Here is a 25,636-nt window from a genome sequence, read left to right on the forward strand (position 1 = left end):
AGAGAAAATAGAGATATTAATGCCCATCCCAAAGGGCCGCTGTGTCCCCATACTCAGCAGTATTTCTTGAACGTTTGTGACTATTATCCAAGGGACAAATCCATTGTATATCATCACCCATCACACACACATACCCTTACCCACATTAACATGCGATGTACACAGATCATTTCCATTGCATTCTATTTCTTTTTTCTTAAAGTTTTATTTATTTATTCATTTGTTTAGAGCACAAGTGGGGGAGGGGCAGAGAGAGGGAGAGAGAGAATCCCAAGCAGGTTCTGCACTGATGGCATGAAGCCCGAGTCTGGGTTCAAAGTCACAAACCGTGAGATCATGAAACTAAGAGTCAACTGCTTAACTGACTGAGCCACCCAGGCACCCCGTATTGCATTCTATTTCTTAAAAAAAAAAAAAAAAAGACTTGTCTTGATCATCTAAATTGGCTCGATGACCAAACTTCCAAATGAACTTAACCTGTAGTTTGCACATTGCTGGTTAGAGCCAGAGGTGGACTCACCATGCTGTTAAAGAAGGGTAAGCTTCAGGCCCTTCATTTGCATATATGTGTCTAATTTCGTGCTCATAACTTTGTATTCCTTATCTTGAAGAGAGTCCCCCCTCCCCCAATTTCATAAGTTCAGGTACCACCAAACCTGGACCTACCCCAGTATCCATAAACCTGAGACCACTTATTGAGCAATTACTATGTGCTACACACTGTTCTGAGTGCTTCAGGAGCATTATCTTCTTTAATCCCTGGTAGAGCATGCCAGACCCTATTTCAGTAGTGAGCAAACTGAGACTCAGAGAGGCTTGCTCACTTGCCTAAGGTTGCACAGCTAATACATGGCAGACTGGAACTTTGAACCCAGGTCATTCTGATTCCAACCCCTCTACTGTGAAAATGCCTACCAACAACCATGCTAGGAATATGAAAGCAGTTTAAGAAATGCTAGTGTCCTTCATTCTTCAGTGCTCAGTAGATGCCTCTGATCCCCTCTTGACCAGCACAGGCATGCTCTGCTCTTGGCTGGGACATTCCAACTAGAGTTGCCAGACTTAGCAAATAAAAATAAGGATGCCCAGTTAAATTTGAATTTCAGATAAACAACGAATAATTTGTTAGTTAAGTATGTCCCCTGCATTTTTGGTTGGAATTTCCAACAAAGACACACCTTCCTTCCATCACCCCCACTTCCATTCCCCCACTGGGCCTTAAGAACAGGGCCAGGGGCTCCAGAAGGAATGCAGGGTGGGGAGGCAGAATCGAACAGGCTAGTAAAAAGCAAGGGACAGAAAAGGAACTTTGGATGAATTGAGTGCTGAGTGGCCCTGTGAAGAAACAGACGAATGGATGTTCTTGGAAAGACTGAGACGGAAGTCCCTCTAATTTGACTCTCTCCCCAAACTTGTAGGTTCTCCCGATTAAAACTGTGCTTTTCAGACTGGAAAAAGATACTTAAAAGATTCCAGAAGGTATGCCAGGGAGTCCTGGAAGCCACAAGTTAAAAACACAACACATCCACCTCCTTTACTATCAATTTGATTTGAGGATGTGGTGGGAGAACCATCATTTGATATTTTTAAAAACAGGCATGTGATGGAGTAGGGGTGCAAACTCGCCAGGAATGTCTAAGATAAAACCTGCGACTTCAAGGAAAGTTAAGGATGGCAGCCTAAAGCATTTGCCCCAGGCTCCGCCCGGTGGTGGAGGAGGGGGTGCCGATCGCCGTCCCCTGCTTTAGGGGTTCTCCATGGGAACGCGCCAGAAGTGCGCAGGCAACCCCGGCGTCCGGGCGCCGGGAGGGGCGCACCCCAGGCCTGCGCGCCGAGGGAGAAAGTGAAGCTGGGAGTTGCCACTCCCAGGGACTCGCTGGAATGCGGTGGAGGGGGTGGGGGGGCGAGCCGTGAGCACGCTCGCTCCCAATCACGGGAGGAGGAGGAGGTGGAGGAGGAGGGCTGCCTTGAGGAAGTACAAGAATGAAGTTGTGGAGCTGAGAGTCCCCTGCGTCGTGCCCCGAGAGCCGAGCAGAGCTCCCAGGCAGCCGCCCGGCCCTTCGCAGCCCGGTCCAGCCCGAGCCATGGGGCCGGAGCCGCAGTGAACACCATGGAGCTGGCGGCCTGGTGCCGCTGGGGGCTCCTCCTCGCCCTCCTGCCCTCCGGAGCCACGGGCACCCAAGGTAGGTCTGGTGTGGGGAGGGCACGAAGCAGCGACGCGACCCTGCAGCCTGGGGCCCCCGCCGAAGGTCCCCGGGCTGGCGGGGGCAGAGGGGGGGCCACACGAACTTCCCGGTCCGAAGTTTCGGACGGTGTCGGCGCTCCCGAGCAGCCGGCCTCGCCGGGGAGGGGGCAAAGGAAGGTGGGGCAGGGGGGCAATGACGCCCAAGCCGCTCTAGATGTCCCAGGCAAGAGACTGGCGCTTTCCAGACTCGGCGACGGCAATGGGAACTTGTCAAAAAAGTTCTCTGAAATTGTTCGGAAAGTTTGCCATCAAAGGGTGTACTGCATGATGTGTGTGTGTGTGTGTGTGTGTGTGTGTGTGTTCCCCTTTCTTGAGCCCCTTCAAGCTTTCTCAAAGACTTTCCAGTTGGCAGCCTCCGCCTCCAGACTGGACTGAGCTGGATTCCTCGGGGGTCCCTTCTGTTGCCCCTCCCCCTGTCCCATCTCCCCACCCCCCCTCCCCCCGCAGCCGATTGGGTTTAGTTCCTCCAGCTTCAGGCAGGATCGCGGTGTGGAGGGGGGGTGGTGGGGAAAGTAACCTGTCCGGCCAGAGCCGGGCTGGAGAGGGTGGCCGGTCGGACTGCCGAGTTGCCTCATGCTGGAGTCTGGGGTGGGGGGAGGGGGAGACGTTTGTTTTGAGCAAGTTTCTTCAGGGCCAGCCCGGGGACTGTGTGCTTTGTGACTTCTGGAGAGCACGGGCCACGGAGGGGCGGTGGTAGGTTTCCTGGTCTGGGGCATAGAGTGGGAGATTTCCCAGCGGGGGATTCCTGGGCAGTCCTGCGGGGTGGGTGGGGGGCGGGAAGGAAAGGTAAAGACAGAGGGCCAGATGTGGGTTTGCAGAGGGCTGGGTTGTCCTGCCTTTTCCTTCATGCTGTGTGTGGGGAGGCACGGTGGTGGGGGTAGTGCCGGTTCTGCCCCATTGGCCCATCTAGGCACTAACAATTAAAGCCACCGTGTGCTGAAGATATACTTTGGGCTAGGCATGGTGCGCGGTGGTTTGCATGCACGCCCTCTAAATCCTCAGACCAACCCCACAAGAGAAATCCTACTAGTATTCCCATTTCCAGGTAAACACCTGGGCTTAAAGAGGTTACATCGCATCAAAGAAGTAGTGGGTCCAAGATGGGACCCTCCAGATGGTGCGACCCCCAGCCACACATTCGAAATCACTGTATTAATCCACCTTGAACAATGGGCGACACTGCTGCTGGCATCACTGTGCTGTAGGGAAGACAAAATGGGAGTGTTCTGGGGAGTAGTGGGTGGTCTCCATCGGTCAGGGAGTCTGGAGAAGGGGTGGGGGTCATCCCGTCTGTGTGTTGCCCGAGGGCCTCTCTGTCAGAGCGTTGCAGTATTCTCTGAGGGGCGTCTATGCTAGGGTGTTCCTGCGTTGTGTGGTCTGTGTTTGCGTGTCTGGGCTTTGTGTTGCCAAACAGCAGTCTCCCTGCTGGCTTAGGGACTTGACTGAACTCTGCCCTCTCAAGGAACTCCCTCAAGGTGCTGGGTCAGATCTGCTGTAAACAGCGGGAGGTGGCCCCACGCCTTCTCTCTGACAAAGGAGGTTCCACTTTCCTGGGAGCCCATACGTCTCCCTGTTTCCCAGGCGGGCGTCTGTCTGCAGCCCTGACCTTCTGCTGCGATGGGTGAGGCCAGGCTGCGCTGTCAGGCCGAGCTGCTGCCCCCCTCAGCTGGGCCTGTAAGTTGAGCAGGTGGGGGTGGCCGGGGTTGCTGCGGTGCTGGGATACGGAGGGGTCAGTTCTCTCAGCGATGACTGGGGCCTCCTCAGGCCTATCTCACCCCTCGATCTGCACTGCTGGGTGCAAAGACAGATGTTGGGTGTGTCGGGCAGAGAATGGTTGCAATGGCAGGGCACCGCCCGGCTGCCTCTAGCACCCCCATTATATCCCAGGGCTGAGGGCTAGGGCAGGAATTTGGGGGAAAGGGAGACAGGGAGGACCCAGAGGGTCAGGATTTTGCTAGGATCCATTCTTAGAGGTCAAACTTTTGTCAAGTGTAGCAAACACATCCTTATCTTGCAGAGGTCCTATTTTAATTCCCAAGCGATTCTAACACCCTCCTTCCTTTTTACCTTACTTGAGGAAAGTAACTTCATTCTAATACTCAAGGGGGAAAAAAGCAACAAATGAAACGATAGGATGAAGTGTGAAAAGGGAAAATACATCTCATTCCAAATACAAAGTCATCTTTCATTTTCTCTTGGTTTGGAATTACCCACACTCCAGCTATATGAACTTCCCTTGCCTGAACTTTTGAAAAACTTTTTTTATTTACTTTATTTTTTAAATTTACATCTAAGTTAGCATATGGTGCAACAATGATTTCAGGAGTAGATTCCTTAATGCTCTTACCCATTTAGCCCATCTCCCCTCCCACACCTTGCCTGAACTTTTGAAAAATGTCCAGTGTGCTTCCTGTGTGCCAGGTTCTTTTCCATCGACGGTTTCATTTCATCTCTGCAACAATCCAAGGAAGTGGGTACACACAGTTCAAAGAAGTGAAGTGATTTATCCAAGGCTTCCTAGTGACCCAAATATGTCTAGTAGACCCAATAATAATGTCTAATGAGGAGGCATTAAGAGTTGGTCAAAGTCATATCCTATTCAACAGGAATGGGGTGAGCAAAGCCTCAGGGGCAGCCAGGTGGCCAGACTGGGGTAGAGGTGCTACTCTGTTATTCAGGTAAGTGAGTTCCCTTATCTAGCCTATAGAAAGTGGAGTGAGCTGGGGCCCACTGAGGTCCTCTCCCTCCCTGTCCAGCCCAAGCCTGCCTTCCTCTTGGGCCCTCCAAGCATGGCAAGGGACTGAGGGCAGGGACAGGGTGGAAGTCAGGGGGCCCTGCAGGGCTGGAATGAGGGAGACAGCTGGAATGGAAGAAGAGGAACCAGTATGGAGGAACCATCAGTGGGGGGCTAGAGTAAGGCCCCAGTAGTTGTGCCTGCTCCTGGGAGCTGAAATGATCTGGAAAGAGATTCCCCCTCTCTGCCTCTGCCTGTGGGAAGCCCTTATGGGGTGACATCTCCATCTCTTGCTAAGCTACCTTTCCTTCTCACCCTTGGGAAGAGAGCCCATGTAGGGCGACGGGTGTGTGCTCTCTAGGAGTGGGAGAATTATTATAGCCAATGTTTGTGTTGCCTCAGTTCTATTTACAAAGCCTTTTCATGTTTACAGGCTGCTTTTTTGATTCATTATCTCATTTAACTCTCATTTAACTTCTCTGCAGAAAGTAAGAGTTGTTAGTGTTTTATTATCCCATCCTCACAGCCAAGTTCAGGTCACTAAATAGTCATTGAGCGCCTACGAAGTCACAGGCACTGCTGGGCATAGAGATGAATCTGATATGGCCTCTGCCCCCAGAGGTCCTTTGACTTGCTCAAGGTCACACATGAGCAGGCCAGCTAGGGTTCTGGTTTAATGATCCTGAGCCCAGGCCCTGGTCTGATATGGGACCTGATACACCAGGTATGTATGGTGGGTGAGTTCTGGGCATCACTAGAATGGGCTCTTAACCTGTAGGTCTGGGGGAGTTGAGTTTTGGGGATGCAGGTAGTGTTCATGGAAACCAAAGGAAGTATCTCTTGCTGGTGAGCAAGAGAAGCAGCTGGGGCTGAAGTGTGGCAGGGAGGGCAGAACCTTCTGGAGAGCACCCCCCAGAGCTGGGACCAAACCCTGACCACTGAAGTCCAGCCAGAGGGATATGAAGGACTCTGAATAGCCTTTCAGCAGAGGGATGAACACCAGGACCTCAACTACTACCTTGTGGTTTGCAAGTTCTTGATTGGATTTCATCCATCCATCCATCCATCCATCCATCCATCCATCCAGCAAACTCTTATCTGGTGTTGGGCTGGTCCTGCCTCATAGTGACTTTGCGTCAGAGAGCTGGAGAGGTTGGGGCTTCTGAGGGTCAGGTGTCCTGAAGACACAGAGCTCTCCTGTGTAGAACAGGACTTCTCACACCCTACCCCCTGAAAATCAAGGGGGTTGAGTGGATATGGGGACTGTGGTGAGGACTGGGGAGAAGGAGTCTGGTGAGCAGATGGGGGAGGGGGTGGGAGGTGCTGAGCTCCATGGTGAAGGGGACAGAGGTGGAAGTAGGGGAGATGTCAAGAGGCCCTTCTTGGCTTCATGTCAGCTTGGTGGGGAAATTTGCCCGCAAGCCTCCAGCTCACTGGGAGAGTAGGTCTCAGTACCTGACTTCACCACCCGCTGCAAACGCTTAAAGAATCTTAGACTCAAATCAGCCACAAACTCACTAGTGGGGTGGGGCTACCACTCTTTTTGGCCCTCAGCTCAGCCCAGCCCCCCTGCCCTGCCCAGAGTCTGTGATGTTTATCAGTGGTATCAGTAGAGTTGGTATGTATTTCCCTTTGCACCTGATGTGGGGTGAATTTGTATATGTCCAGTTAAGAACGTAGGATCTAAAGTCAGACAGACTCAAGTTCAAATCCTGCCTCTATCGCTCATAAGCTTTATTAAGATCTTGGGAGACGAACCCCTGTCGGCCTCAGCTTTCTTCTTTGCAAGAGAGAAGTTGCTGTCCCAGCCTCGGGAGGACATAATGAGGCTCCACCCAGAGTGCCTGACAGTACACAGTAGGTGCTCAGCTAACGTGGCTGCCCTTGGTGTTCCCATTGTTGTTGTTTTCCTATTGCCTGGCTGCCACAGCTGGTGTCCTTTAGAGGCGGCAGAGGGCCACAGCGGGTGGAGACAGCCTCTGCTCCAGCTCTGCTTGTCCCTGTCCCGGGTTTGGGCCAGAGCTTTGGGGTCTGGGCCTAAAGACAGCTGTGCCTACAAAGCAGCTGAGGCTGCTGAGGCCGCAGGAGGTCCTGGCAGCGGGCGTTATTTTGGGCCTGGCCTGCCACCCCCAGCTCCTGTTTCTCTTGGGAGTCTGGGGGGAGGGACCCTTGAGTTCTATTTCTGGGCCCTCCCCTTCCTCCTTCTTTGCTTCCTTCCCTATCTGTCCAAAGGGGTGGGAACAGAGACCACTCTGGCTTTTACTGGGAGGCTGTCAGCTCATGGCCATTGGCCTCAGCATGAACCCGAGGCACTGGCCCTACCAGCCTTTCCCCAGCTTTCTGGAGGCAGGGGATCTCTCTTATCCCCCAGGATTTGACTTCAGGCTCCAAGTTGCTGGGAGAGCAGGAATCCTGGTGTCAGACCTTGAAGTCAGCCACTGCTGTCCCCCTGAATCTGCACACAGTCCGTGGGAGGTGCAGTGGCAACCAACAGGAAATCCAAGCAGCTCAGGCACCTGTGGGCCTGTGTATCTGGGGGTGCCCTCCACCCACCTCCCCCCGGCGCACCCTCCTGGGCAAGACGCGCCAGGTGATTCATCTCCTCACCAGAGCAGAAAAACGGGTTCAACTGGGCACTTTAATCTCCCCCCTACTGGCAGGCATGGTGCCAGCTGTTGTCCAGAGCACCCCCTCACCAGGAGTAGTTTACCCCTTCTGTATCCTTGGGCTTTGTAGGTACTTCCGGTCTCAGGGACACGCTGCTGGGGTCCAGGTGGGCCGGGGAGGCAATTCATCTTGATGCCTCTTGGCTGAGGGTTGGCCCTGGGAAGAAGGTACACAGGGCTGACGTAGTGCCCTTGTGGCAGGAGTTTCGTGGCATAGATTCTGCCAGCTGGTTCTGGAGTCTTGCCCTGAGGAGGTGGCAAGGGTGAAGTGCCAGCATAGGAGCCGTCAGAGTAGGGCATCGCTCTGGCCCAAGATCTGCAGCCTGGGTCCGGATGCCCGTTGTTGGGGTCTGATGCTCCTTTTTTTTCTGCCTGGGGGAATTCCAGAGGTCCCTGCACTGACCAGGCCCCTAGTGGTCCCCATGCCCCAGCTATGACTCTAGCTGACCCTCCTTCCTTCCTTTCTGGGTGGCATTGTGGGGGTGGACATCCCTTGCCAAGAGGCTGGCATGTGGGTGGTATTGGAATGGGGTGGGGAGAATGCCCTGAGTTTGTTTGCTTGGGATAGGGGCAGGGGGTATCCAGAAGCTTCATGATTCATCATGGCCTCTCTTGGGGGATTTTTACCCCTTGGCCCCGAGTGGTGCCTTGGGGACAAAGGGAGGCTTTCTTTGCCAGCCACCACCCCGGATCAGGCGGGCAAACTCCCCAGGGCTGGCACAATGGGGGCCCCTCTGGATACTCAGGATGGGCCGAGTTAGAAGGAGCGTTTCCTCTGATTTCCCTCCTCTTCCCAAACTTGCACTTTCTCTGGCCGTTGTGCCTTCTGCAGGTGCGAGGGACATGGGAAGCGGGGTCCTTCACTTGTGCTTTCTCGCCGTCCGAGATGGCATGACTCTGCGGAGTGAGTGTGGAGGAGGTGCCAGGCTGGAGAAGCTGACGGGGCAGCGGCCTCTGACCCATCTCCTCTCTCCCCCCAGTGTGCACCGGCACAGACATGAAGCTGCGGCTCCCAGCCAGTCCCGAGACCCACCTGGACATGCTCCGCCACCTCTACCAGGGCTGTCAAGTGGTACAGGGCAACCTGGAGCTCACCTACCTGCATGCCAATGCCAGCCTCTCCTTCCTGCAGGTGAGGCCCATGGGGGACCCAGCCAGGTCCTGCCTCCAGCTGAGCTGAGCCCTATGCTTATAAATGGGTGGTAGAAGAAGGTGCCCTATAGTTCTTCTCTTGTTGCGGCTCCTCAACTGGGAAGTCCTTTCTGATGCCTGCGCCCTATCTGTTCTACTGCAAGACCAGTTGACTCCCTCTCAGTCATGTGGCTGGCCCTGGACATCCCTGGGTAGAATGCACGTGTGCCTCTGCTAAATTTTTGGCTCCCTTGCCAGCAATCGCCTCCCCCTGTCCATCTGCCCCGGCCGCTGTCCCTGTCCTGCCTGGCGTGGTGAAAGGGCTGCTGGGAGGTTGTGGGTTCTAGGTCCAGTTCTACCGACAAGCCATGTGAATATGGTCTCGGCCCCTGGCTTCTCTGTCTGTGTTTTGGAAGCAGGGAGCATGCTTTGACTCCCCTCTGGGAAAACCAAATGGAAAATGTATGTGAAAGGGTCACGAGCAGGGGAGAGAGTGGGAACCAGCCTGCTGGGTTGTGTCCCCAGTGCCCTGGAGTGGGGCCACGTGTGTGAGGCTTGGTCAAATCACAGACGTCATGTCATCTAGGTGTTTCCTTTTATGGATGAGGGAACTGAGATGCAGAGAGGGTGTGGCGCTTGCTCATAGTTCACACAGTGCTCCCCCCACCATTTATCTGTCTTGATCATACACGACTCTGGTTTGGGGAGGTGGGGAGTGGCCTTGATCTCTACTTTATGCATGACAGAGCTGGACTTCTCAGCGGATGGGGGCTTTGCACTTGGTGACTTAGAGGAGGCCTGGTGGGGGGGGGGGGATGGTCGTGTTCCAGGGCCTGGGCCTGCTTCAGCCCCACCTGGTCCTGTTCTCTCCCAGGATATCCAGGAGGTGCAAGGCTATGTGCTCATTGCCCACAACCAAGTGAAACAGGTCCCACTGCAGAGGCTACGAATCGTGCGAGGCACCCAGCTCTTTGAGGACAACTACGCCCTGGCCGTGCTGGACAACGGAGACCCACTGGACAGTGGCACCCCTGCTACAGGGGCTGCCCTAGGAGGGCTGCGGGAGCTGCAGCTCCGAAGCCTCACAGGTGATCATCATTATCATTGGAACCTTCTCCTTGTTATCGGGAGCTGATCAGGGCCACTGCTATGCATGGGAAACTTTGTGTGAATTAGAACTGGCATCCCTTCTGGATGGATGCAGGTGGGGCTTGGGAAGGTGCCTTTGTGAAGATGAGAAGATCTCCCTTCTTCCCAGGAAGTCACAGCTTGCACGAGCCTGCACAGTTTGATAATTAGGATACAGGCTGGGGTTAGTCCACTTCTTGGCTGAGTACACATGTGCAGTGAACAACCTGCATAACTGTATGTGGCAGCCTTGGAGCTGACAGTATCCCAGAGTCTGTGACCAGTCACTTGGCATACACGATCCCATTTTGGTTGTGCTGTAATCTTGCAAGGAAAGCATCAGTGCTATTCTCATTTTACAGATGAGAAAACAGGTTTACAGAGGATAAGTGACTTGCTCAAGGTTACATAGCTATGACATAGCTAGTTAGTGGTGAGGCTGGTTTTCAGACTCCAGAGTCTTTTTTAACCAGTAAGCAGTGTGCACAGAGTATAGAGGTGGGAGGACAGGAGAGAGTGTCACGGACATCTGGACCCTGTCATGGACAACTCACTCCTCCCTGGATTTCAGGTTGTTCATGTGTGTGGGGCAGGGTGGGGGGGGTGGGGTTCTGGTACTGCTAGAAGATGCTGAAGGTGTCTTCTCTAATCCCTGGGGAAATGGGTGTGTTTAAGAGGCCTGCTCCCCTCTAAAGAGGTCAGGGGAGTCCCATGGGAGGGCAGAAAGTGACAGGAAAGGAAAGTGCTGATTATTGCCTGCCCCACAGAGATCCTGAAGGGAGGGGTCCTCATTCAGCGGAACCCGCAGCTCTGCCACCAGGACACGATTCTGTGGAAGGACATCTTCCACAAGAACAACCAGCTGGCCCTCATGCTGATAGACACCAACCGCTCTCGGGCCTGTAAGCCATGCTTCTCCCTGCCTGTAGCTTCCTCTCTTTCTCAGGCAACCCAGCGATCCCCAAACTCCCCGCTCACTCACACCCCCTCCACTCCCCACCCCTGTACTAACACTACCCATTCCCTCTTTCTGTCCCATTTCCCTCCTGCCATTTCTCTGTGTCTCTTCATCTCCGTGGTCCTCTGTCCTGCCTCCCTCTGCTTCTAGATCGTGCCTCTGTTTTCTGAGTCTTCTTTTCCTGCCGACTCTCCCTCACTGCATTCTGCCTCCTGGTCTCTGTCTATTTCTCTCCCCAGGCCAACCCTGTTCTCCAGCTTGTAAAGACTCCCACTGCTGGGGAGCAAGTTCCGGGGACTGTCAGAGCTGTGAGTGCTAGGAGGCCCAGAATCCCGGGGCGGGGGCAGGGGGCCGGGCTGGGTGTCTTCCCAGGGGGTGGGGCAGGAAGTCATCACAGAAAGTGATGCTGGTGAGGGTCTGGTGCCTGGGCTACTGCCCAGCCCTCATCCTGCCCTTTGTCTCACAGTGACTCGAACTGTCTGTGCTGGTGGCTGCGCCCGCTGCAAGGGCCCGCAGCCCACCGACTGCTGCCACGAGCAGTGTGCTGCTGGCTGCACGGGCCCCAAGCATTCTGACTGCCTGGTATGTGCCCACGGGACCCCGGGGTGCAAGGGGAGGGGCACCCTGCCTGCTCCTGCCCTGTTGCCCGTTGCACGCCAGGGAAAAACAGCCCAGTGACCACCAGCTGCCTGTCTCCACCCCCGCCACCCCCACCCCCCACCCCCCGCCTCCAGGCCTGCCTCCACTTCAACCACAGTGGCATCTGTGAGCTGCACTGCCCAGCCCTGGTCACCTACAACACGGACACCTTCGAATCCATGCCCAACCCTGAGGGCCGTTATACCTTCGGTGCCAGCTGTGTGACTGCCTGTCCCTGTGAGTGCCAGGGACAAATGTCGTTTTAGTAATTTTGCTGGGAGGGGTGTTGGTTTAAGTAAATGGGAGCGTATGGTGAGTATCGTCTGACCCTCGCTCTGGCGAGCTGGTCACGGCACTTCGTGTCGAGCTGCCGCGGTCTTTCAACAGCTAAGAGCAGGTGGAGCAGAGTAGGAGCTAAGAGCCCAGGCTCAGGAGCCAGGCTGCCTGGGTTCGAAACCGGGCTCTACCATTTTCTAGTCATGTGACCTGCTTCCTGTACCTGTTTTCTCATTTGAGGATGGGGGCAACATAGCCCCAACCTCATAAGGTGGTTATAAGATTTGGATGAGTTAATATTTGTAAAGCTCTTAGGGGCGCCTGGGTGACTCAGTCGGTTAAGCGTCCGACTCTTGATTTTGGCTCAGGTCATGATCTCACAGCTGATGAGTTCGAACCCTGAGTCGAGCTCTGTGCTGACAGCATGAATCCTACTTGGGATTCTCTCTCACTCCCTCTCTCTCTGCCCCTCTCCTGCTCGAGCTCTCTCTCCCAAAAATTAATAAATAAGCCTTAAAAAAATATATTGGTAAAGCTCTTAGAATAGTGCCTGGCACATACTAAGCACTCCTAAATGCTAATTTTTATTGTATAGTCTAGATTGATCAGAGTTTTATTTAACAGTTCCTGTATTTCTCGATGTGCAATGGGGAACTGACCTCAGACCTGGGGCCCTCTTTCTTCGTGTCATGAGAGGCAGGAGTGGGCTCTCAGCTCCTGGTTGTATCCTCCCCGTGGTGGGTTAGAGTACAAAATGTAGAGCCAGACTTTTTGTGTCCAGTCCTGGCTCCTCCACTTGATAGCACATGACCTTGAGTAATTTACATAAAACTACGATGATTCCCTCTTGGCAAAATGGGAATCTAACAGTGCCCGTCACGTAGGGTTGTGAGGTGTACATGACTGTTGAGTGTGCAGACACGCAGTAAGGGGATTTCACTATTGGTTGATATTCTTACTGCACTATGTGGGCATGGTGGGGCGTGAAGGGCCAGGGCAGATGGACACACAGTCCCCATCTCCTCAGACAACTACCTGTCTACGGACGTGGGATCCTGCACCCTGGTCTGTCCCCTGAACAACCAAGAGGTGACAGCTGAGGATGGAACACAGCGGTGTGAGAAATGCAGCAAGCCCTGTGCCCGAGGTAACTGCTGGCCACCCCCGGAGCCAGGTTACAGTTCCTGCCCCTCTGCACACCCAGCTTGGCCCACAGTCCCATTCTTCTTCAGACCCTCCTGGGACCCAGTCCTTTTCTTCCAATGTCTCTGTCCTGGCCCTCCCTGGATCAGTCTGACACGTTCCCCTGTATTTCCTGTCTGTGCAAGGGGGCACGTGGCCCCAGGGGGGGACTGTGGACAGGACCCCCGAGTTTGAGTTCCTGGTGCTCCATGTGGGGGCCGAGACGGCCCCTTCACCACCTGCCCCTCCCCACAGTGTGCTACGGCCTAGGCATGGAGCACCTGCGGGAGGCGAGGGCAGTCACCAGTGCCAACATCCAAGAATTTGTCGGCTGCAAGAAGATCTTTGGGAGCCTGGCGTTTCTGCCAGAGAGCTTTGAGGGGTAAGGATACGCAGACTTAAGGGTGGGCACAGCGGCCTGAGCAGCATCAGGGCAGTCAATGAATCCTGAGGACACAGAAGTGGCAGTATCTCTGGGGGATGGTGGGAGACAGAGGTGGGAGGCCAGAAATGCAAAAGAGGCAGGAAGGGCAGGGGGACCAGAGGGTGTGGGGACGTGGTGGGGGGGTTGTTTGCATAAATGACATGCTATCCACAAATATGCACTTGTGTGGAGGCCAAGCCATCCAGAGAAAGCAAAATTCTCCTTGAGTTTGCAGTGGCTTTATTCATAATAGCCCCCAGCTGGAGATAATGCAAATGTATACCAATAGGTGATTGAATAAATGGTGCCTTATCTATACAATGGAATTCTCTGCAATAAAAAGAAACAAACTACTTAGTGATCTCTACAACAACATTGATGAGCCTCAAAAACATGTTCAGGGGCACCTGTGTGGCTCAGGTGGTTAAGTGTCCGACTCTTGATCTCAGCTAAGGTCTTGATCTCAGGGTTCGAGCCCCAATGTTGGGCTTCACTTCACGCTGGGCGTGGAACCTATTTAAAAAAACAAAAACAAAACCCATTATGGTCAGCAAAATAAGTCAAACAAGAGAGAGTCCACACTGTGCTATTCTCTTTACGTGAACCTCTAGAATAGGCAAAACCACTCTGTGGTGGTAGAAATCAGAACAGTGGTTGCCCCAGGATGGGTGGACCAAGAGGGAACACAACAGAAGTTTCTGGGGGCAATGACAATGTTCTGTGTATCAGTTGGGGTAGTGGATACATGAGTGAATGCATTTGTCAAAACTCCTCAAACTGTACATCAGAACTCTGTGCATTTTATTGGATGTGAATTATACTTCAATAAAAATATGTATTTAAAAAGAGGACGTTCCTTTCAACACTTCCTGCAACTCTATTCCCCTTTCCAGAGGAATCCACTGCTAATAGTTTGTGTGGGTTCTCCTAGACCATTTGTACATACTTAGACACACACAGAGAAACATAGTTTTAGTAATTTTATTGAGAAGGTTGACTTAAAATGGGAGCTTATCATGAATATTGTCTGCCCCTCGCCCTAGAGAGCTGGTCAAGGCACTTCGTGTCAAGCTGCCTTGGTCTTTCAACAGCTAAGAGCAGGTGGAGCAGAGTAGGAGCTAAGAGCTCAGGCTCAGGAGCCAGGCTGCCTGGGTTCGAAACCGGGCTCTACCATTTTCTAGTCATGTGACCTGCTTACTGTACCTTAATTTTCTCATCTGTAAAATAGGGGCAAAAATAGCCCCAACCTCATAAGGTGGTTATAATGTTTGAATGAGTTAATATTCATATGCTCATAAAACAGTGCCTGGCCGATACTAAGTGCTCTTTTTTTTTTTTTTTTTTTTTTAAGTGCTGCCAAATGTTAGTTTTCATCTATAGTCAGGATAGACAGGGATTATATTTAACAACTCCTCTATTTACTGATGGGTCTTTTGGTCGTTTTTAATTTTGTTCTTACAAACAGTTCTGCCCTGTACATGTCTCTGGGAACAGGAGCCAATGTCTCTCTAGGCCACATTCCTAGAAGTAGGATTTCTAGATCAAAGGATATAAATACTGTTTTGACAGACCCTGCCAAACTAGGGCTTGGGCTTTGAAACTCAGGATGAAAACAGCCGGGCTTGATGGGCAAAGGGTTTAAATGAAGTCATTAATGGAGGGCGGTGGGGGAGGGTGGCCGGGTCAGCTCTGGGGGTCATGCCCACCTACTTCCTGGCCCTGCTGACTCCTCTCCTAATCCTTCTAGGGACCCAGCCTCCAACACTGCCCCCCTGCAGCCTGAGCAGCTCAGAGTGTTTGAGGCTCTGGAGGAGATTACAGGTGGGCTTTGCTTCTCTGCATCCTGCTCTGATGGGGTCGGGGGTCCTCTTCCTGTCCCCACACCCCTAGCCTCACCCTGTGCCCGCAGGTTACCTGTACATCTCAGCGTGGCCAGACAGCTTGCCTAACCTCAGTGTCTTCCAGAACCTCAGAGTGATCCGGGGCCGAGTTCTGCATGAGTGAGCACCGGGGAAGGAGCGGGGGGGGGGGGGGGGCTGAGGAGCTTCCCAGGGAGCCTGTTGAGAAGCTCTGGGCATGGTGGGCTCTCCTGTTCCCCAGGGACTCCAGCAGTAACATTTCCATGGGAGTTTTCGGAGTGTGCTGGGGACAGGAGGAGGTGAGGGCAGCTCTTGCCGACAGCCAAACACTCTTCCCACAGCGGTGCTTACTCGCTGACCCTTCAAGGGCTGGGCATCAGCTGGCTGGGGCTGCGCTCGCTGCGGGAGCTGGGCAGTGGGCTGGCCCTCATCCACCGCAACTCCCGCCTCTGCTTCGTACACACGGTGCCCTGGGACCAGCTCTTCCGGAACCCCCACCAGGCCCTGCTCCACAGCGCCAACCGGCCAGAGGACGAGTGCGGTAAGACAGGGAGCCCAGCGCCACACGCTCCCCGTCTGCCGGCACACAGGAGTGCCTGTGGGCCCCTAGCAGCAGCAATCTTGGACTTGTGCAGACTGCCCATCCCTGGTGCACCATTCTTGACACGGCTGTGGCTGGCTTGACTTCTTGGCATGGCTTCCGGCTGGGCCTGGCCACACTGCCTTGGCATCTGTGCCTTCCTTTTCCTCTCTGTCCCTGGAACCTCAGCTCTTTCTTTCCCCGCATTGCCCGGTACCTATTCCCACCCCGTCCAGCCCACAGCCTCCTCCCCTGGTTCATGTGGACCTGGAACCTTCCTTGAGTGTCCCCTCTAACCCCCTTCCTCTTCACTGCAGCGGGTGAGGGCCTGGCCTGCTACCCGCTGTGTGCTCACGGGCACTGCTGGGGTCCGGGACCCACCCAGTGTGTCAACTGCAGCCAGTTCCTTCGGGGCCAGGAGTGCGTGGAGGAATGCCGAGTACTGCAGGGGTACGCGGGGCAGGGCAGGAGGGGCGGCCGGAGTGGGGCACGGGGGCTCCTTCCAGACCCCCTCCTCAGCCATCCCTTCTGTCAGGCTTCCCCGGGAGTATGTGAAGGATAGGTTCTGTCTGCCATGCCACCCGGAGTGTCAGCCCCAGAATGGCTCAGTGACCTGCTTGGGCTCGGTGAGTTGCTGGTGGGCTTGATCGAGGTGGGTGGAGGGAAGCAAGGGCAGGGGCAGGGTGGGGTGGCCGGGCACCTGGCCATGTCCAGTAGAATGTCCCAGGAGAGGGCTCGGAGCTCAGCCCTGGATGGCAGGAGGGTGTTAGGAGGCTGGCATGCTGGGGACTGCAAGTTGTGTAGTGGACCCTGTGACCCTTCAGACTATGCAAAGGTCCCGGGGAGGCCTGTGTCCTTGGCTGTGGCTGTGCCAAGGCGGTTAGACCTATGGGCTGAAGCATCAGACTCTCTGGATTCGGATCCAGGCCCTGCTTCCATCCTTGGTTCGCTCATTTATAAAGTGAATATTGTACATTGGAATGTGGTAAGAATGAACTTAAAATAGCGTTTGGCACCGTGCCCAAGCGATTTGCTGTGTGTTAGTTAACTATTGTTACTTGCTGTTATATCTTAAGTAATACACTCCCCTGCTAGACTTCAGTTCTTCATCTGAAGCCTCCTGCCTGAGGATTGAGCTTTGAGCAGGGGAGGGGGGAGCTGGGTGAAGAGCAGGGGTGGCAGACACGGCTGGTCTGGGCTGTTCCAGGAGCAAGGCGAAAGTGCTGTGGAGTGGCCATGGGAAGCACGAAGGCATGTCCTGCTGCCCTGGAGGTGTTGGTGCTAGCCCCCTTCCAATCCTTCTTCCCTTCCCAGGAAGCTGACCAGTGTGTGGCCTGTGCCCACTACAAGGACCCTCCTTTCTGTGTGGCTCGCTGCCCCAGTGGGGTGAAACCTGACCTCTCCTTCATGCCCATCTGGAAGTTCGCAGATGAGGAGGGCACGTGCCAGCCATGCCCCATCAACTGCACCCACTCGTGAGTCTGGGGGCCTTCTCTACAGAAAGGAGGGCTTTGTCCCAGGAGACTCTCTGGGGCTCTTATTGTAAAAGGGGGATAACTCTGCCTTTGCTTACACTGCTTAGTTTTTGTTTTTGTTTTTTTTTTTTTTTAATTATTAGTCCTTAGAGGCACCTGGGTGACTCCATCACTTAAGCATTAAGACTCAATCTCCACTCAGGTTGTGATCCCAGGGTTGTGGGATCAAGCCCTGCATTGGGCTCCATGCTGAGCATAGAGCCTGCTTGGGATTCTCTCTCTTTTCCTCTGCTCCTCTCCCCTACCCGCATGCTCTCTAAATTACAAAAAAAATTTAAATGAAAACATGAAATATAAATGAACGTCATTAACAGTTCTATCCCCACTGTTAATAATTTGTAATATTTTTCCTCCAGGTCTTACCTGTGTACATGCTAACATATAATTATTATTATAACACGTGAAATATGTATATATATATATATATATATATATAATTATTCTTAGTTGTTTTTATCTGTGCACATTCTAACATATATTATTATAACATATAAACTATAGTTAATATATATTATTGTTCTCCAACTGTTTTTATGTGTGCACATTCTAACATATATTTCCTTATACTAAAATGGGATCACAGGCCATACATATTGTTTGCAAATTGCCTTTTTCTCACTTAACAGAACCTTGCAATGTTTTTCCATCTCCTGACATGGTGATATACCCTATTTTATTTTTTTTTTTCATTCAGTTTTCTTTATTTACACATGAGACACATGGATACATCCTTATGATAAACACTTTCAGCAACAAAAAGTATAAACATTGCAAAGCAAATGTGCCCTTTCATTCCAGTCCCCTAGGGAAAACCATCAGATTCAGTCTGCTACGTGCAGCCTTCCAGGCTTTTCTCTACACATCTGCATAAACACATATTACATTTATATTAGATTGAATCCTGTAAGATTGCTGTTTTTGTAGGTCAAAAATGGCCAAGAAATAGCAATTTCATATAGCTCATCTCATACATAGTCAGGTTTGGTTTTTGTGTATATGCATTTTTTAAAAATTTTTTTTTAACGTTTATTATTGAGAGACGGAGAGACAGAGCATGAGCAGGGGAGGGGCAGAGAGAGGAGACACAGAATCTGAAGCAGGCTCCAGGCTCCGAGCTGTCAGCACAGAGCCCGACGCGAGGCTCAAACTCACAAACTGCAAGATCATGACCTGAGCTGAAGTCAGACGCTCAACTGACTGAGCCACCCAGGCACCCCACGTGTATATGCATTTTTTAATGCAAATGGGACTGTGTTCTACATATTGTTCTGAACTTTGCTTCTCCCCCAACCCCTGACTTTATGTATCTTGGAGGTCCTTTCTCGTGAATGCACATGGATCTGCCTCCTCTTTTTTTTTATTAAAAAAATTTTTTTTAGTGTTTATTTTTTTTTTTCAACGTTTATTTATTTTTGGGACAGAGAGAGACAGAGCATGAACGGGCGAGGGGCAGAGAGAGAGGGAGACACAGAATCGGAAACAGGCTCCAGGCTCTGAGCCATCAGCCCAGAGCCCGACGCGGGGCTCGAACTCACGGACCGCGAGATCGTGACCTGGCTGAAGTCGGACGCTTAACCGACTGCGCCACCCAGGCGCCCCAGTGTTTATTTTTGAGAGAGAGAAAGAGAGGGAGAGAATATCTGAAGTGGACTCTGCACTGACAGGAGAGAGCCTGACATGGAGCTCGAACTCACAAGCCATGAGATCATAATCTGAGCCAAAGTCAGTCCCTTAGCCAACTGAGCCACCCAGGCTCCCCATACCTCCTCTTTTTTTTAACTACTCAATCTGCAGCCCAGATATAGTATTATTTAACCATGTCCTTGTTTGAGGGATAGTGATTTTTTTTTCTTTGTTTCTCCCCTTTTTCTCTCTTTTTCTTTTCCCTTTCTCTCTCCCTTTCTTTTTCTCTTTCTTTCTTTCTCTTTCTTTCTTTCTTTCCTGTTTATTGCACTTGAGCCCCATGTACAAGTTAGCATCTTATACATGCCCCCTGGCATACAGGTGTTGGCATTTTCTTGTTTAAAAAAAATTTTTTTTAATGTTTATTTTTGAGATAGAGAGAGACAAAGCATGAACAGGGGAGTGGCAGAAAGAGAGGGAGACACAGAATCTGAAACAGGCTCCAGGCTCTGAGCCGTCAGCACAGAGCCCGACGCAGGGCTCGAACTCACGGACCGTGAGCCGAAGTTGGACGCTTAACCGACCGAGCCACCCAGGTGCCCCCAGGTGTTGGCATTTTCACAGTATATCCTGTGAGGTGGAGCTGCCGGGTCACGGACATTATCTAATAGGTATTGCCAAACTGTCCTCTGCAGAAGTTGGGCCAGTTTACTGCCCTGGCATTCTTTTACAGAGGAACGTAGCTGTGTTTTTGGACTTGATGCTTCTTTGGGTGCTCCCCAATTCCTACCTACCATAGACAGGTAGAGGGGAGCAGGAAATTCAAGTTCAAGGCCAGAGAAGGAATCCCCTTGTGGGGTGGTAGGAAGAGTATTGGTGACTTTGAGCCCAGTTTCTGTCTTTGTCAAATGGGGATAATAACCTAGCCACACCCACCTTAGGGTGGTTGTGAGGCTGGAGTGAGACCAGGAGGTGTTTCCCAGCTTGGTTGATGGGCCTCTCTCTCCTGCAGCTGTGCGGACCTGGACGAGAAGGGCTGCCCCGCCGAGCAGAGAGCCAGGTCAGCCTGATCCCTGGGACACACCCTATGCTGCTCTTCAATCCCCTATCAGCCCCTGGGTGGTCACTGCTGCAGGAAAGGGGCATCTCCTGACATGACACATGTCCCTTTCTAGCCCAGTCTTCCCCTGTTGATTCACCTTTCAATTTGCTTCAGCAAGTGGAAGGAGGACCTCCTCAGGATGCTTAGAGAGTGGGGAACAGGAAAAGATGGCAAAGACCCCCCAGTACCTCCCCACCCTCGAGTAGCTAGATACCTCATAAGGGGCATAGGCAACATTCAACTCACTGGGACAGAAGGCAGATTGAGAAGAGAGTGCAGATGCCCTGGAGGAAAAGATGAAGTCTTAATGGGGTGGCAGGAGGCTTCAAGGAGGAGGTGGCATTTGAGTCAGGCCTTGAAACAGATGCAGGTAGCCCATGTGCATTAGGGAGAAGCAACCAGGTGGCATTGTGGGGGAAGGGTCAGGAAAACCTAGGATGTGTGTGTTTGAAGGTTCTGGCATGGTGGGCCATTAAGTGAGCCCAGAGAAGGGAGTAAGGGGTGAAGTCTAGGTCACGTTAGGGCATAGGCCCACCCTCACTACCGGGCCACAGGGTTGGACTTGATTTCTGGGCAGTGGGCAAAGTCTTTCTTTGGGAAAGACTCTGCGGACAAAACCAGACTGGAGTATCTAAGCAATCATTTGTCCATGAAGCAAGCATTCACGAGAGGTCTGTGATGTGCCAGGCTTTAGCCAAGCAAGGGAGGAGGGCAAGGATGGTAATGATGTAGGGTCAACACCCAAGAGCTGCATCTATCCTAGGATGAGCTGAGTCTTAAACGATGATCCCATGGAGAAATGGTGGTCCAGACAGAAGTAATAGAATGTGCAAAGGCTGGGAGGTGTGGAAAATCATGACCTATGGGTGAAAAATTTGGCTGGAACATCAGAATCACTGGATGCACATTCCTGGGGCCCCACCCCATACCACAATCAGAGTTGCTAGGAGTGGGGCTCTAGGCTCATGCACATTAACCAGCTCCCTGGTGATTTTTGTCAGGAAGTTTGAGAATCCTGGGCTACAGCCATGGGCAGTCACATAGACAATTTGGAGATGGGGGTAAAAAGGGCTCTGAATGTCCAGCAAGGAGGCTGGACTCTCCTGGAGGTAGTAGGGAGCCAAGGGAGATTTCTGAGTAGGAAAGAGAGGATGGGAGTCCGTGGGTCACCCTTCTGACTTCCCTTTCCAAAGGCCAGTTACCTGCATGCCCTTCCCTGGGGCTCCTTCATCTTTTCATGCCCCAGCCTGGTCCCCAGTCCCTAACCCTGGCTCCCGCCCCCAGCCCTGTGACGTCCATCATTGCTGCTGTGGTGGGCATTCTGCTGGTCGTGGTTGTGGGGCTGGTCCTTGGCATCCTAATCAAGCGAAGGCGGCAGAAGATCCGGAAGTACACGATGCGGAGGCTGCTGCAGGAGACGGAGGTGAGGCAGTCTCAGGGCCTCCCTGTTGGCTTGGGGTCTACAGCCCAGCCTCCTTCACTGACGCCCCACCCCCCTCGCCCCAGCTGGTGGAGCCCCTGACGCCTAGTGGAGCCATGCCCAACCAGGCTCAGATGCGAATCCTGAAAGAAACAGAGCTGAGGAAGGTGAAGGTGCTTGGATCCGGAGCTTTTGGCACTGTCTACAAGGTCAGGGGTGGGGCCAAAGTTCCTGGGTGGGCGGTCCCAGAGGATGCAGTGGGTGTGGCCAAGCGTTCTGTGGGGAAGACAGCCAAGAGCTGGGGTGGTGCTGTTTGGTTGGGCAGTTTGGTGGGAGGCTGGAACAAGGGGAAGGGGAGTTGAGAGCTGGGCTACATAGTGAGGCTGATGATATAGCAGGTTTGGCCCCAGAGTGGGGAGGGTATTTGAAGGCGACTGTAGGTGGGATCTGGGGTTCCCTTTTCCTGCTCACATCCTCCTCTCTCTGCCCAGGGCATCTGGATCCCTGATGGGGAAAATGTGAAAATCCCAGTGGCCATCAAAGTGTTGAGGGAAAATACATCTCCCAAAGCCAACAAAGAAATCTTGGACGTAAGCCCCTCCGCTCTCCCTAGCCAGGAGTACAGGAGGGACCTCCTAGCTGTATGTCTGGGCTCTGGGCTCTCTCTTCACTGAGGTTCGGGAGGCACTCTGTGATTCCCCAAGCCTTGACTCTTAACCTCCCGTGGGCCATGGTTCTGGTTTGTGCAGGATGGGGATGGATTGGGTGAAGGTCTCCCATCACGCCTCGACCCTCAAGAGGGGTATGTGGTGGTGGCAGGTTTGTGGTCTCCCACACCTTCTCAGGGTGCACTCTTGCCCCCCAGGAAGCGTATGTGATGGCTGGCGTGGGCTCCCCATATGTGTCTCGCCTTCTGGGCATCTGTCTGACATCCACCGTGCAGTTGGTGACACAGCTTATGCCTTATGGCTGCCTCTTAGACCATGTCCGAGAACACCGTGGGCGCCTAGGCTCCCAGGACCTGCTGAACTGGTGTGTGCAGATTGCCAAGGTATGCACTTAGGGGGCCTGAGCTCTACAGGTGTCCTTGGGGGCAAGCCTCTGACTTCACACAGGGCTGGGATTGGGGAGGTTTCCTGGGAGAATATGGCCAGAGCGGAGTCCATATGGATACATCTGATCCCAGGGGATGAGCTACTTGGAGGATGTTCGGCTCGTGCACAGGGACCTGGCTGCCCGGAACGTGCTGGTCAAGAGTCCCAACCACGTCAAGATTACAGATTTTGGGCTGGCTCGGCTGCTGGACATTGATGAGACAGAGTACCATGCCGATGGGGGCAAGGTTAGAGGAGGAAGCGGAGGGAGGCAAGGTGGAGTGGGTCTGGACCCTGGGAGAATTCTACGAACAGCCACCACGCCTAGTTTGAGGACTTCTTTGCTCTCCCAGGTGCCCATCAAGTGGATGGCGCTGGAGTCCATTCTCCGCCGGCGGTTCACCCATCAGAGTGACGTGTGGAGCTACGGTGTGTGGCAGGGAAGGTTGGGAGGAGGGGTGGACAAGGAGCCACGGGCCTGGGGGGCCATGTTGGTGGAAGGAGGAGAGCAGGGATAGAAGAATTAATGGAGACACCTTAGCATGAATGTGGGAGGGAAGGAAGGGGCTGCCGGGGTCTGTGTACTTCCCTGGGACTAAGGAAAGACTGGCTATCTCCTGCCCCTTGGCATCGCACCCCTCCCTTCTTCCCATGGTGCCAGGCTCTTGGGCAGAGCCTCTGGGACTCAGTGCACTAAAGCTCCCTCTTGTCCCCTCACCTCTTAACCCTGTCTTTGCCCCAGGTGTGACTGTATGGGAACTGATGACTTTTGGGGCCAAACCTTATGATGGGATCCCAGCCCGGGAGATTCCTGACCTGCTGGAGAAGGGGGAACGGCTGCCCCAGCCCCCCATCTGCACCATTGATGTCTACATGATCATGGTCAAATGTGTGTGGCTGAGTTATGCCAGCTACTTGGAGGAGGGATGGAAAGTGCTGGGGGCGGGGGTAAAGGGGGGCCTATAAGGGGCATGGGAGGAGGCCAAGAGCAGGTTGTATGTGGGCCCAGGGTTCCAAGTATGGTTGAAGGAGCCTCAGAAGGGTCTCGCTTCCCTTTTACAGTACCAGGCCAGAGGAGCTCTAGAAGACCAACTAGGAAGAGACTTATATGCAAAATAAAAAGGGAAAACTAGTAGAGATTCTCAAAGGGTCTAACTCAGGATCTGAGTCTGATACCTCTTTTCTACCACCCGAGGACTTTGGACTCTAGTCACTGGGGTTGTCTAGACCAGACTGGAGAGGGGGTGGGGCCCGCGCACAGGCTGCAGCCAGAACTGAGATGCTGAGCTCCCTCCCGCCCCCAGGTTGGATGATAGACTCTGAATGTCGGCCACGTTTCCGGGAGTTGGTGGCCGAATTCTCCCGGATGGCCAGGGACCCCCAGCGCTTTGTGGTCATCCAGGTACTGGGCCTTTCTACCCCATCCCTGCCTATGTCTAAGAGCACTCTCCCACAGAGGGTGGGAAGGGAGAGGATCCCAGGCTTCCAAGCCCAGCTCCTGCCTCATTCCTCATACCTTTTGTCCGCCCTGAGCCTTTCTCGGAAGGCTGTGCACTGGGCTGGGGAGAGGCTGTCACCGTCTCCTTCCTTCCCAGAATGAGGACTTGGGCCCAGCCAGTCCCTTGGACAGCACTTTCTACCGTTCACTGCTGGAGGATGAGGACATGGGAGACCTGGTGGACGCTGAGGAGTACCTGGTACCCCAGCAGGGTTTCTTCTGCCCAGACCCTGCCCCAAGCGCTGGGGGCACAGCCCACCGCAGACACCGCAGCTCATCCACCAGGGTCAGTGCCCTCGGTCACACTATGGTGGGTGGGTGTAGTTACCTCCTCCGTGTCCTTTTCTTCTATGTCCCCTCCCACCCCAACAGTCACCTCTCATGGAGACCTCATTATCCCTGACGACTCCTACTGCCTTCCAAGCCTTGACCCCTTCCTCTTCATGGTGACTATGTCAAATCCCAATGGTGTCCCAATTTATCCCCTGTGACCCTATCACCTCCCATGGAGTCTCTATCCCAGATCCATGATTGACCCCATTGTAACTTTCTCTCATCTCCAGAGTGGCGGTGGTGAGCTGACACTGGGGCTGGAGCCCTCCGAGGAAGAGCCTCCCAAGTCTCCACTGGCACCCTCAGAAGGGGCTGGCTCTGATGTGTTTGATGGCGACTTGGGAATGGGGGCAGCCAAGGGGCTGCAGAGCCTTTCCCCACAGGACCCCAGCCCTCTACAGCGGTACAGTGAGGATCCTACCATACCCCTACCCCCTGAGACTGATGGCTACGTTGCCCCCCTGACCTGCAGTCCCCAGCCTGGTATGGAATCCAGGCCCAAGATGAGAGATTGGGAGGGGAGGCGGGAGCTTGGGGTGCCCAGCCCAGGGCCCACTGTGGGGACACTGGTAGTAGCTGGGACAAATGGGTTTCTTCCTCTAATGAGCCCCCTCCTCGCCCTTTCAGAATACGTGAACCAGCCAGAGGTTTGGCCAAAGCCCCCATCGCCCTTAGAAGGCCCTCTGCCTCCTTCTCGACCTGCCGGTGCCACTCTGGAAAGGCCCAAGACTCTGTCCCCCAAGACTCTTTCCCCCGGCAAGAATGGGGTTGTCAAAGACGTTTTTGCCTTTGGGGGTGCTGTGGAGAACCCCGAGTACTTGGCACCCCGGGGCAGGGCTGCCCCTCAGCCTCACCCTCCTCCAGCCTTCAGCCCAGCCTTTGACAACCTCTATTACTGGGACCAGGACACATCTGAGCGGGGCTCTCCACCCAGCACCTTTGAAGGGACCCCTACAGCAGAGAACCCCGAATACCTGGGCCTGGATGTGCCAGTGTGAGCCAAAAGGCCAAATCTGCCGAGACCCTGCTGAACCCTCAGGGAGTGAGGAAAGCCTGACTTCTGGCCTTCATTGCGATGAAGCAGGGAATCCTGCCACACTAGACACCTTCCTTCCTCCTCCAGTTCCCAGGTGGCCAAGAGGGGCCCAGCCTGGTTGGAAGAGGGGGCAGCACTGGGGAGCCTTGACTGACTGGAGCCCTGCCCCAGAC

General features: G+C 53.6%; 1 protein-coding gene across 17 annotated transcripts; it reads left to right on the top strand.

The window, feature by feature from the left end:
* Window positions 1-2,110: 2,110 nt before the first annotated feature.
* ERBB2 (erb-b2 receptor tyrosine kinase 2) lies at window positions 2,111-25,636 on the top strand. 17 transcript variants are annotated; one of them, XM_047081207.1, is made up of 27 exons: window positions 2,111-2,183; window positions 8,626-8,777; window positions 9,651-9,864; window positions 10,672-10,806; window positions 11,102-11,170; window positions 11,329-11,444; window positions 11,597-11,738; window positions 12,805-12,924; window positions 13,215-13,341; window positions 15,131-15,204; window positions 15,293-15,386; window positions 15,566-15,783; window positions 16,140-16,272; window positions 16,358-16,448; window positions 17,137-17,297; window positions 19,993-20,040; window positions 21,367-21,505; window positions 21,589-21,711; window positions 21,994-22,092; window positions 22,368-22,553; window positions 22,689-22,844; window positions 22,950-23,025; window positions 23,339-23,485; window positions 23,901-23,998; window positions 24,192-24,380; window positions 24,658-24,910; window positions 25,055-25,636. In XM_047081207.1, the coding sequence occupies exons 1-27, from the start codon at window positions 2,111-2,113 to the stop codon at window positions 25,423-25,425; spliced, it is 3,804 nt and encodes a 1,267-aa protein (XP_046937163.1). In that variant the 3' UTR covers window positions 25,426-25,636. The 17 variants fall into 17 exon arrangements, with proteins under 17 accessions (XP_046937163.1, XP_046937162.1, XP_046937164.1 ...); XM_047081206.1 differs by having other exon boundaries at window positions 15,293-15,383; window positions 15,584-15,783; window positions 16,107-16,272; XM_047081208.1 differs by having other exon boundaries at window positions 15,293-15,383; window positions 15,584-15,783.

Source organism: Lynx rufus, unplaced genomic scaffold (genome assembly GCF_022079265.1).
Source record: "Lynx rufus isolate CCGP_SWC_20201006 ecotype Redwood Valley unplaced genomic scaffold, mLynRuf1.p SCAF_18, whole genome shotgun sequence".
In the NCBI taxonomy this organism is placed as follows: Eukaryota; Metazoa; Chordata; class Mammalia; order Carnivora; family Felidae; genus Lynx; species Lynx rufus.

Excerpts from the sequence above, each read along its gene's own strand:
- ERBB2 (XM_047081206.1), top strand. The coding sequence starts at position 2,111 with ATGGAGCTGGCGGCCTGGTGCCGCTGGGGGCTCCTCCTCGCCCTCCTG. Across the intron at positions 22,093-22,367 it reads CCAACAAAGAAATCTTGGAC|GAAGCGTATGTGATGGCTGG; the intron begins GTAAGCCCCTCC and ends CTTGCCCCCCAG. Across the intron at positions 24,911-25,054 it reads GACCTGCAGTCCCCAGCCTG|AATACGTGAACCAGCCAGAG; the intron begins GTATGGAATCCA and ends TCGCCCTTTCAG.